This window comes from Corvus brachyrhynchos, unplaced genomic scaffold (genome assembly GCF_000691975.1).
Source record: "Corvus brachyrhynchos isolate BGI_N302 unplaced genomic scaffold, ASM69197v1 scaffold3, whole genome shotgun sequence".
NCBI classification, from domain to species: Eukaryota; Metazoa; Chordata; class Aves; order Passeriformes; family Corvidae; genus Corvus; species Corvus brachyrhynchos.
In genome coordinates this window covers 10478927-10490925 of record NW_008237619.1, presented here as the reverse complement: position 1 = coordinate 10490925, position 11999 = coordinate 10478927, and the positions used below count along the sequence as shown (strand labels likewise).

The following is an 11999-nucleotide window of genomic DNA, read 5'->3' as shown; positions in this document are numbered from 1 at the left end:
ATGTGTTCCTACAGGGATAATAAACTAGTATTGCAGGAGTAAGAGTGTAACTGTTAAAAGTGTGTGTTAGTCTCCCCACATGAGCTGACATCTCTTTGTACAGTATGCCTTGCAAGCACCTGAGAAAAAAACCCACGTCTTTTGTCAATGACCTTGCTGTTCCTGTGGAGCAGTCAGCAAATCTATCATTGCAATATTTTTGCAAGGTCAGGAAATATTCTTTTTGTAGTTCAGCCTATTTGAAACCTGAGGCACAGACATGCTGCGAGGGGCTTTGCCTCCCACCAGTCTGAAGGAGCCAAGACAAGAAGCTGCAGATGAGATCTGGATGCATCTAAGTCAGTGGAAGTTTTCCTCTTGGCTTCCAAGAGCCAATCTTCACTGCAGTACTTGTGGAGGGTCAGTCCACTGCAGTGACTACACCACTTTTCTTGTTTTGAGGGCAGCAGGTTTGCCCTGCTTATCCTGGGTCTGAAGCTATCCCCTGTGTGACTTTCTCCTCAGTCCTCTGCAACTCAAAGTTTTCCATTTAGCTGTGGTGCAGTTGTCAGTGCTAGTACATATGCTGCTGAAATTAAAGTCACAAAATTTCTTTGCCTATTTAAGCAAGCATCAGGTCTGGGTAGAATTTTTCTTTGTGTTGAGATGAAATACTTTATTTCTGAAAAATGCTGATTCATTCAAGCCAAAACTGAGACCAAGAGAGGCTTCTAACAGGATCCTGATTTGTACCAAGAAGGAGAGGCACTTCAAATTTGATTGTGTACACCTCAGGAAAGTGCACCAACCTCTAGATTGCTGGGGGTGGTACTGGTAGTGTAGTTGTTTTCATTAAAAACCTCAAAAGGTCTTGATTTAATTCTAAGGCAATATAAAAGCATCTCTGAAATAATGAAAAGGTTTGTGGGATGGGTAGATGAATGTTCCCATCCAGACTCACTGACAGATTTTCTAGTAATGCTTTGCTATTTTCTGATGACAATGATAGCAGAAGTTAGATTACAAAAAGCCAAATAATATTTCTTAGCTGCAGTCATAGTGGATTTATTTTAAAATAATAAAAGTTGCAGGGAAAAAAGCCTTATCCAAATTACTTGCCAAGGTCTTTGGCAGGTGTCATATCAGAATTGCACCATTTCCATTTTACATAGCAAGCCAATTTACTGTCATTACATTCTTTTAACATAGATAAAATAGGCATCCTGTTACATTACTCAAGTCTACCACGTTAAATACTTTCAATCACAATAATTTTGCTATCATCTTAAGATATTTTAGCGCCAACAAACTAATAAATGTTAATATGGAATAGTAAAAGTCCCTGAAGTAAAGCTGTTCAAGCATAGGTTGTCTTTTCTTTGGAAAAAAAAAAAAAAAGAAAACAATGTTTACCATGTCATGAAATTGTCAAACGACCTGCAGTTCACAAGAAAATAAAGTACACTATTCTGGATGAAAGTCTGAAAGAATCTGTTGAGTTTTCCTTTGCTGAATTAGTTGCCTTTGGTATATTTTATTTCCTTGCTCATGTGGAGCATTTGCTGTGGCATTTATATGTGATTCTCCTCAAACCTGGCAATATCTATCAAGTTTATTTGTTATTTTTCAGAAACTAAAGCTTTGAGCATGAGATCTTGGTGGATTTCCTTAGTAATTTTTCCAATTTGATCTGGTATTTTGAAGTATTTAAAAAAAAGAAAGAAGCAGCCTTAACTAGAATTATTTAAGGTCTTGTACATTGGGTGTATTCCAAAGTACTGCAGTGCTGTAATGAAAACCATATCTTAGTTGAAATGCAAATCTTAGGCTTATTTTTTTTTTTAAAAAAAGGTCTCCTTATACACTTGTAAAGGTAGAAAGAAGATAAGAGATGGAGAAGAGAGCAGTTTTTGAGGGTCACTGCAAATAAATTTAGAACTCTAACTTTAAAATTTGAGCTGACACTGGTCTCAGTCTCAAACACTGGCAGGTCTGGCAACAGTTGATGCTCTTCATGCAGTTGTACGCCTGAAAAAGGAGTGTGGGAGTTAGGTGGGGGTGGGAGGGAAAGTCTGCCGTGTGGAGGAAGAAAAACAAAATCTTTTAGAAGAGGTCGTGAGGGAGGAAGCAAACACATGCAATGAAGGGAGGGGAGAGCAAAACCCTTGTGTGTGTCTCTGTGATACCCTCCTCGTAGCCCAGGTGTGTATCCCAGTATCTTACTGTGCGCCAGAGAGCACTCTGCCACCAGCAGTTGCTGAAAGACACTTCTGCCTGCCCTGAGCCTCTGAGCCAGCTCTCCACCTGCTCTGGTAGCCAGCAGGTCCAGTGTGGAACTGGCTGGGGAGCTGGGCCAGATGTGCATGCCTTGGCTTCTAGGTTTGTGCCGCCCTTGTGTGAGGTCTGCTTTTGTTTCTCTGCAGGCATTAAACAGCTCAGCTGTTGCCGATACAAAAAGCAAACACCAGGATTTATTTGTAACACTCCAAATAGTTATTGCCATTTACGGATGTTTAGAAAACAAAGAGGTGTGAAAAGAAAAGCCATAGTGTGAATGTACACATGCTGCAGTTACATCGGAGGGATACCACTGCCATCGCCCAGTCTCCAGGGTTTTTTTCTCTGCTGTCCAGTCAGTAGTCAGCCCTTCAGGCTTTACTCATTTCTATTTTTCATGAGCTAAGTTAGCTGATACAGCTGTCTTCCCTTTGAAGCCTTTTAGCAGGTTTGCATGTGTGTAACCGCTCGCTCTAGAACCCACCATGTCCTTTTCCTTACTGGAACTCTTTAGTTCTGACCCAAGCAGTCAGAAATTGTGTGAGGTCCTCAAAAAAAGTCTTTAAAAGCACAAGTGTGCTTTTGTTGGTCTTCTTTCCTTTAAGAGAAAAGTTAAATGCAAGGTTTTGCTTGTCTCCTGGTTTCTCTGCCTTCAAGTTCTCTTTTTTCTGAAATCCGAGGGGCTAAACACTTTAATGATTATGATTAAAACTGAAGATTTAATGCTATAATAAGAAGCTGAGACTTAAAATGCACAAGACTCAAGTTATGAGAACTGGTAACACACAAATTCATAAAAATACTGGATTTCTAAGTTCAGAAAACCTCCAAAAGCCCGTAATTGTTCAGGCTGGTTTGAGGACATTGTGGATTATTTGTGGGCAAGCTAGAAACCAAAAAGAAACACTCGTTTTTCTCACACAGAATGAAAACCTATATGCACACAAGTTCAAAGCTTGTCTCGGAGAGGCCTTGACTGAGTCACATGGTTCTTTTCTGTAGTTTGTAGAACTTGTACTGGGCTTCCAGCATAAGCATTTGTAGCTGTTTCTCGGTATGATGGTTTCGCATTTACACCATGCGTTGTCACAGCAATCATCATTGTGAAGTAATTCTGGGGTTAAGGTTTCCTATCCCATCTATTTGCATTTAAAAGGAAGCAGCATCCCACCCACCTGAAGCACTGGCTGCATTACAGTCGCACCTTTCTCTGTTGCTCGATTCTCTTTTTCTTTTCCTGCCATCTCTGGGGGGAGAAGTTCCTTCCTCCGCAGCCCCAGCTCCCAGTCAGAGGGACACAGAGCGCTTCCTCTTCCTGGCAATATAATCCCCTGCCACAAAACTGGATAAGGAATGGCTCAGGTGGGTGTCCAGGGTGTCAGAGTTGTTGCTGCTGATTTTCACCCGTGGGCACAGGCACTGGAGCATGGCTCTGCGGATGTAGTTGTCAAAGCAAAAGTAAATGAAAGGGTTGGCACAGCTATTGGCAAAAGCAAAAGGGCTGCTCACCTTTATGCCCAGCAAGGCAACCGTGCCAGAAAAGCAGTCAGGATGCTTTAGGAGTCGCAAAAGGATGGCCATAAGCTTGAAAAGATTGTAAGGAACCCAGGAGACAACAAAAGCTGCCACTACAATGAAGACGATCTTGATGGATTTCCTCAGTTTCTTATCACGTTTCCCAGCCTTCTGATAGTGCACACAGAGTCTCTTGGTGATGGAGCAGTAAAAGGTTAAGATACTCAACAGTGGGAAGAAGAAGGCCAGGATTAAAAGCATCAGTGACATGATCTGTTTGGCTTCTGTCACGGCTTTGTCTGTGCAGTAAGTCTTTCCATATTGCTTCTTCAGTTCTCTGGACAAAAGGGTCGGCATCCCTAAGCAGCAGGATAATAACCAGACACAGATGCAGAGTGCTCTGGAATAGGATCTTGTTCTGATCTGTCTTGCGACAGAGGGGTGCATGATGGCGAGGTACCGGTCAGCACTCATGCAGGTGAGGAGCAGGATGCTGCAGTACATGTTGACTGAGATGACGTAGGAACTAGCTTTACAGAGGAAAGATCCTACCCTCCAGTTCTCATCCGACACCTCCATGTCCACCCAGAATGGCAGCGTGATGAGGAAGATGAAGTCAGATGCAGCGAGGTTGATGATAAAGATGTCAATCAGCCTCTGGACCCGTCGCTTGAAGACCAAGGCCGCTATCAGGATTGAGTTGCCAACGATGCCCACCAGGAACACAGCACTATAAAGGATAGGGAGGAAAGTAGACATATGTTGCAGCTGCTGGTACTGGCACTGGTCATCGTAGTAGTAGTCGTAGTTGAAGCTGACTGTAGCCATGGATGACAGCTCAGGGAGTTCCATTTCTGGCCCCGCAGTCTTCATTCTCTCTCTGAGGGAGGCTCGGAGCTTCCCCTTACCCTTCCCTTCCAGGTCTTCGTTAAAAACATTTTATCAGTGAGCGGGGAGGAGGGGGAGAGGGGGGGAGGAGCAGAAAAGTGGTTTTGTGGGGAGGTAATTTTTACCCTTTTAACCAACTGCACAGGCAAAAAACAAGCAACAAGAGTACCTGATTAGTCAAAACCCTGCCTTCAGAATAAATGCTTGTGAGTTTTTAAAAATCAGGTTTAGTTTTACTGATTCTATCTCCATTTTGCATTTTCTGGCTTCAGGTTTTGCTTTTCTTTCAGGTGGAGGGAAGGTAGTTTTCAAGATTCTGAACTTTTTTTTTTTAGGAAAGTATATTTGTAGTTTGAAGGCATTTGAGATTGTACCAGCTCATAAGAAGCCCAGGAACAGTGAATTCAGGTGCCCCAACCTTTATCTATATTCAAAATATTTTGTATAAATTGCTTGTTGGGGCAAGTTTGACTTTTCTGAGGCTTGGAGGTTTTCACTTTACTTGTCTGGTTATGATTGTTGTTTTCTGTTTGAAAGTAATTCTCTCATACGAATATATACAGGGAGAAACATTTAAAACTACTATAACCATTCTACCCTGTAGTTGGTTGTTCTTTACCTGTCCCAGGTTTTTCGCTGCCCTACCAGTGCTCTCCTCCTGCCCTGCAGCCCCACCAGTTCCCCTAGATCTGGAGTGCCCACATCCAGCTCTAGGAATGTATTAGAAACTTCAAGAACAGTTTTCCAGTGTGTCGTATATTCTTCTGCAATTTGAAACTTGACTGGCTGTTCCCATCCCCCACATAGGCTTCCTTATCAGCCACAGTCCTGGACTCCAGAGCAGCAGTTTGTTCCTTCTCCTTCTGGCTGCACAGCCTGCATGGCTCTTGAGCTGTTCTTATATACAGCACTCACTCCTCTTAACGAGCTCTGATTTCTTCCATCTTTCACTCTCAATATCAGTATTGCTCCAGCTGTGACTTACCTTACAGACAGCCCCTGCAGCGTTGCATAAATCAAATGGAAATTTCATTTTTAAAACTACTGAATTCATTACAGCTTTGTCAGTGCATACTAATTTGAAACCTGCACTATTAGTTTTCATCATCTTTCCTCTCTTCTAAAGATAAATTCATTTTCTCCTTCCTCTCCCTCCCACCAGCATGTTCACAGACCAGGCGTGCCTCCAGGATTCTCAAAGCTTTGAGGAAATCACCTCCTGGTGTGTGCTCCATCCCCAGGCAGACAGATTGCATCTGTATGTGTCTTCACATGCAAAGAGCAACTCCAAACTGCATGCACAGCAAGTGAGTCCCTCCAGTGCACTCTGGATGCACTCAGATTCATTCTCCCAGGGCTCAGGTTATGTGCTCCTGTGCAGCAGGTGCCTGCTGTGAAACGACTGGCTGCTGGATGGAAGGGTATTTAGGTGGGCACTGTCTCAGCTGTAGATATGCTGATATCTAACAAGTGCCTAGTTATACACAACTGCCTTCCTATCTGTAGGGCACTAGTGGACTCTAGCTGACTATTTTTATGGAATGTGTAAGCACTTGCCTAGTGAGTGTAATTCAGCCACCACAAACTCTGAGAAAGGATCAAGGTGTATAAAAACACCCTGGCTAAGATTATTGATTTGTATGTCACAGATGTAAATGTGAACCTGTAAGGAATAGCAGGCTAAAAATCATCTTCCCACCTTCTCAAAGTGGGTGTAAGTGTTCACCCTATAAATCACTGTGTCCTCTTCTAAGTAGGAGGCAGTGACTCTGTTTAGTTAGTTCACTTATGAATCAGAGTAAAAAAACTTTCCATAGATTTCTAAAATGCCTCGTTGTTATTCTAGGAGTAATCTCCTGCACCTGATTGTCTAAAAGACAATTCTTATTTTCAATGAAATGTAAAAGTCTCTTCTGTGGTGATTAAAGTGAGTAGGTACTGTTGCCATAAGTCTTTTTGTTCATAAGAGACTTGTCACTGGTCAGTTACATATGGATTTGTGTGCCACCTTATTTCTCCCCTGGCAAAGCTGGGAGAAGGAAGCACAGAACCAAACTCCTAACACACTTAGAATCAGGTTGCATTTGAGGGCATTGCAATTTGCATGCAGGAGACATCAAGTGTAAACCTGCAAGAAAACACAGGCTAAAAACCATCCTCTCCCCATCTGAAGAGAAAAAAGAATACACTGAGTTTTCAGCCAAGACTTGTGTAAAAGAGCCCAAGTAGCTGACAGTTTACAAAAAAAGATATTTGATGAATTCAGTGCAGACATGAGTTTTGCTGATTTTTGCTTATTGCTGCTTCAAGGAATGTGTTTTCAGGTTTGTTTTTTCTTCCAAGGAGCAGTGGGAAATGGAGGCATTCTCTTTCCATCAGTACTAGAACAGGAGATCAGCTGAACCCTACAGTCAGTTCTACAACAGTTCTGCCTCTCTTGCAAAGGCGGACCTACCTGTTATTTTACTCTGCAGTTAGAAAATAACAGCTTACAAGCAGTTACAAGCTTTAGAAATCAGACACAAACTTCTCTTCCCTCCATCTCACACTACTTCATACTCCTTGAAATTCACTCCTTCCCTCTCCACCTCAGAGCAAACAAAAAAAGTATCTTCAAAAAGCTTAAAGGCATAATAAAGATAAGTTTATGTCTGTGTATTCCTGTGTTTGTGGTTCCTCACTGTGTTGTCTCTCTTTAGATTAACAGCCTTACTCACTAAAATAAAAAATTAAATAGTAAACCTTTTCCAACAGGGACCAACTCTGCTCTGCTGAATTTGCTCTGTATTTCTTGAATGCTACAAGCAGACTTAGGGATGTCACTGCATGTTGCCATATTCCACATGTGACACTTCCTTATCTGAACAGAAGATTTGCAAAGATAATCTAAAGCATAGTCGTGAATAATGAAGTGATCTGTAATTATCCAAGTGGAGCAGCAGCAAGCATATTTGTCAGTAGTCTGGGGTGGTTTTGTGTGATTGTGATTCACTTAGGGCATCATGTAGTTTCTTACTCTTCCCAGAGTTCACTTCCCTGAGATAGAGCCAAGCTATCAAAAATACTGAGTACATGGAAATTCCCCTGATAACACTCCTGCACAGATACTACAGAAAGCTCAGGAGGACAGACTCTATCCTCTCCTCATCCTACTCCTGTATTTCCACAGCATTTTCCTCCTCCCAGGCTTCACCAGATACATGTAAACACTTTTCCTGAAAGAATTCTCTTCTGAAGCAACCAGCTACTGGTTGGCTCAGGTGTATGTTCTTCCATTCGGGATACCCATCTTGTCCAGCCCTTGATGCAGCTCTGAAAAAATGAAGCTTCTGGGTGCTGAGAATGAACTCAACCGTTGTAACCAGGCACTCAGAGCAGGTACTGCGACTGTGGCCCTGCATGTGGCCAGTTCTGCTTTAAATTGTGTGTTGCTCTGATGGTTCTGACTCTCTCAAATGCACCTGTGAGATCTGTCAGGTCCGTGTTTACACCATTCCTTAAATCTTCCTCCTAGGAAGCGCTGAGATGTTTCCAAGAGCAGCAAGGGAGAAGCTGTCACGTCTTTGTTCACGGTTCTGTAATGCCTGTGATAGATGTATTATGGTAGGTAGTCACGTAATTTGTGGGAAAAGTATCTGCACAGGAAGTAGGCAGCGTTGCCGATTTTGTTTGTTACACACACCACCTCCGCCTTACAAAGTTCTGCAATTTCAGGTAGCAAGGTGTGGGTTTGGTTTTCTGTGTTGTTTATATTTTGTTCTTTTTGTTGTTGTTGTTCTACACCCTCTGTTTTACTGATAGTTGAAATGTCATTTTGTTCCAGCTTGTACATGCACTTTTATATAAGAACAGGCAGCTAGATAAAATAAGCTGCGTATCTGTAAATTATTAATAGTGATAAATGCTGAGAAGGACAGAGGTTCGTTTGGCTGTAAAATAAAGTGTAGTAGTTTCTGAATGATTTTACTTAAAAAACATGTAAGAAACAGATTTGCAGACCTAATTAAAAAAGAAAAAAAATCAAAAACCCCACACTAAATTGGCTGCAACTGCCCTACTATGCTATGGCTAGTTGAAGGCAGGCTCAAAGGTAACCACATGAATGCTAACCAAAAGAAGTTTCGTCTCTCAACAAAGAGGAAAAGGTGGGACCTATTCAGGTAAAATTGTGGGCACTGATAGACTGAAATAGTTTAATGCTGAGAGCAGTGGTCTACAAAATGCAGTGCAGGAAGAAAATACGTTTGTACACTTAATTTTTAAATATTGCTTATTGTCTATTGCTGTTTATTTAATCTTTTTTTAATTTCTATTTTTGTGTATGTTTTATAATGTACATTATATATTGGTACTGTAGTACATATGTATAATTCTAAAAAAATATATACATTTAATAGGGGTGCCTGCTCAAAAAGCTTTTACTGAAAAGATGCATGATAAAAAGGTTTGGAGAGCACTGACATAAAGGATGAGTACCATTATAATGCCCCAACGCTATTCATGTTATTTGGGAGAAGCACATCTAGAAGGTTTTCTCTCTGTGAAAATTATACTACTGTGTTCTGTGCCACAAAAAAAATTAAAGAAAAACAAAGAAGGCAGAAATAAAACCAGGCAAACTGTATAAAGAGGTCTGAGGGGAATGGGAGGGATTTTCTATTCACTCAGGCTGTGGGAAATGCTCATAGATGGTGCCTAAAACTAAACCTGAAAAACTTTTTATTTTATTTAAAACTAAAACTTTTTATTATTGAGAAGAGAATATTTGTTGGGGGAGGTGATATCTTGTAAATTAACTAGTAGTTTTGGAAGAAACGGGCAGACTTTTGAACACCTTTTTCAGGTCTGAATCAATAATTCCTGAAGTGAACGTGATATATGAAGAAGGTTTTTTTTCTTTTTTTGTCTTGTATCAGCTTCATTTAATACAAATGGTGCCACCTCCTACAAATGCTTACATATTTCCTTAGACTGTGAGAACTACAATGACACACATTTTGTACTAAACAATTTAAATTTTTTTTGCAACATACTGGGGTTTTGGTTTTGTTTGTTTTGTTTGCAGCACTCTAATGTTAAACTCTCCGTCAATGCCCGAGAACTCAGTAATGCTCGTGATCCAGGTCTGCTATCAAAGAAACTTCACTTTTGCCAAAAGCAGGAATAGCATTTAAGCTATAGCCCTGAGGATTATTTCCTTAGCATTGTTCCCTTTGTGCTTTCCTGTGCACAGTAAAGCAAACTCTTACTTTTAAAACCTTCCCAACTCATCCTGTGCTGTAACTAAACTGATCAACCAGTGGTTCTGCTGAGGCACATTGAGGAGGTGTGAAAAGAAGAGAAAAAAGAAAAGCGTTGCTGGCAAGGAATGACACCATGCATTTATCTGTAACGTTTTTATTGGGTTGCTCTTACTATAAGGAAGGGTATTTTTCCAGGAAAAAAAAATCCAGGTGGAATCTGTAGAGAGTATTTGATTTTAAGTAAATAAAATGAAAATTCCTTCTGGATGCTTTTGAGCAGCTGCACACTTCACATTGATCAGGGCAGATTATGAAAAAGAAGAGGCCACCGTAGCCTAATTTAATAATGGAAGTAGCAATGGCTGCAAAATTTTTCAGAATTGATTTTCATTTTTACAAAATTAGATCTTTTAGGAGAAAACTGTAGTCGTGCCAGTGTTAGATAATTCACTGCATTTTACAGCAAATGGTTCCAATTCTGCTTTTACAATTTACGTAGTACAATTTACATGGCTTAGAATACACAGGGGTTTTGTTGACTTTTTTTCCTTTTAATGTTTTCTGGCTTCAACCTTGGATAGCTTTTCCAGGTATACAGAAAGAAGTTACTGATTTTTTTTGTTCCCTGTTGCTACTACATGTATTTTATAGTCTTGTGAGTCCTTTCGTTTAATAAATTAACTCCTTAAATAAACTCCTCTTCTATAAATAAAATGGACTGACCTTCTGTGATATATTTCATTAAGAGAGGTTTTCTAATTGCTCAGTGATTTTCATATCCCTTTTCAGGTTTATCTCTACTTTGTCAACATATCAAAACTAGTCATGCTATTTCAGAGCCAGCAGCAATTCTAGATGTGATACAACTTCTTTCCTTGTTATTTCTCAGTTTATACATCCGTGGTTACGGGAAAGTTGGGGGGTTTTTGGGGTCACATCTTGGTAGTTGGTACTTCACCAACATTCTTCCTTTTTCATTTTGTGTTTCCCAGGATGAAATCTTATGTCAGGTAAGTATAGCCTCCAGTCTTTGCTTTTAAATTAATGAGCTCATCGATGACCTTATTGAAATGCATGTTTGCTTGCCCCAGCCGAGGAGACATGATCAGGTCACCCTGTCCCAGTACCCTCTCTATGTCATTATTTACCCTTCCCTCGTGTCATCTGTGAGGTTTATCAGCAGTACTCTGCTTTCTTCCAGGCCATCGATAAAGATGTCAAGTATTTTAGAGTCCACGATAAATCCCAGACAGACCGCGAAATATGTCTTTCTACACAGTTTTATTATGAAGTGTTGCTGAGACAGCTCCATGTCCCAGAAAGGTGGGGCATATAGACAGAAATGTCTTTCATTAAATACAATTTCTAATAATTTTTTTAATTAAAAAAGTAATGTTGCACCAAATCTGAGAAGTTTCTTCTGTGGCTGTTTTTCACCTTTACATCCTACTTTCTTACCTTGCTGCAAAAATGCTTCCTGGCTGTTCTGGCGGAGGAGTTGATCAGGATAATTCCCCAGAAGTCCTCAGAGCGTGAAAGCCTCGGATGATGCTGGGGTTTTTTTCTGACTATTTGTTTGCTTGTTTGGAGGTTTGTAAAACCAAGACTGGGTGGGCTGGTCTCTCAAACAGGGGAATTGTTGACCACTTTTACGAGTCCTCTTGTCATTTCCGTGGTTTCGTGTACCAGGGATGGAGGGAAACGTCCAGTTTGAGGCATGGAGCCAGTGTTACCAATTTTTTTGCAATTTTTACTGGGTTTTTTTCCCCCTTCCATGCTTTCCCAAGTCATTCACCCAGGCTATCATGTCACCATTTTTTCCAAGCGATCAAGAGAAACAGAAAAAACTAGAAAGGAGGTTGTAGCCAGGTGGAGATCGGCCTCTTCACCCAGATAACCAGCGACAGGACGAGAGGCCACAGTCCCAAGCTGTGCCGGGGAGGTCCAGGCTGGACATGAGGAGGAATTTCTCCCCAGCACGGGTGATGAGCCATTGGAAAGGGCTGCCCCGTGGGGGCGGGGGCCGGCGCCCGGCGCCTCCGGAAGGGGGCGGCAGAACTACATCGCCCAGCGTGCCCCGCGCGGGCGGGCGCGGCG

The 11999-nt window shown here is 41.3% G+C and overlaps 1 protein-coding gene and 1 long non-coding RNA gene across 2 annotated transcripts in view; one reads left to right on the top strand and one right to left on the bottom strand.

The window, feature by feature from the left end:
* LOC108446143 overlaps positions 1–11939 on the top strand; it is an 18032-nt gene extending 6093 nt beyond the window's left edge. Inside the window, exon 3 of the long non-coding RNA XR_001861259.1 lies at positions 8174–11939. This is a non-coding gene — a long non-coding RNA (uncharacterized LOC108446143). The remainder of the gene's footprint in view (positions 1–8173) is intronic.
* GPR15 (G protein-coupled receptor 15) lies at positions 13–5815 on the bottom strand. Its single transcript, XM_017731931.1, has one exon. It carries the CDS (start codon positions 4642–4644, stop codon positions 3544–3546), a length of 1101 nt encoding a protein of 366 aa, XP_017587420.1. The 5' UTR covers positions 4645–5815; the 3' UTR covers positions 13–3543.
* Positions 11940–11999: the final 60 nt, after the last annotated feature.

What these genes read in the sequence shown, in the direction of transcription:
- GPR15 (XM_017731931.1), bottom strand. Translation starts at nt 4,644, where the DNA reads ATGAAGACTGCGGGGCCAGAAATGGAACTCCCTGAGCTGTCATCCATG.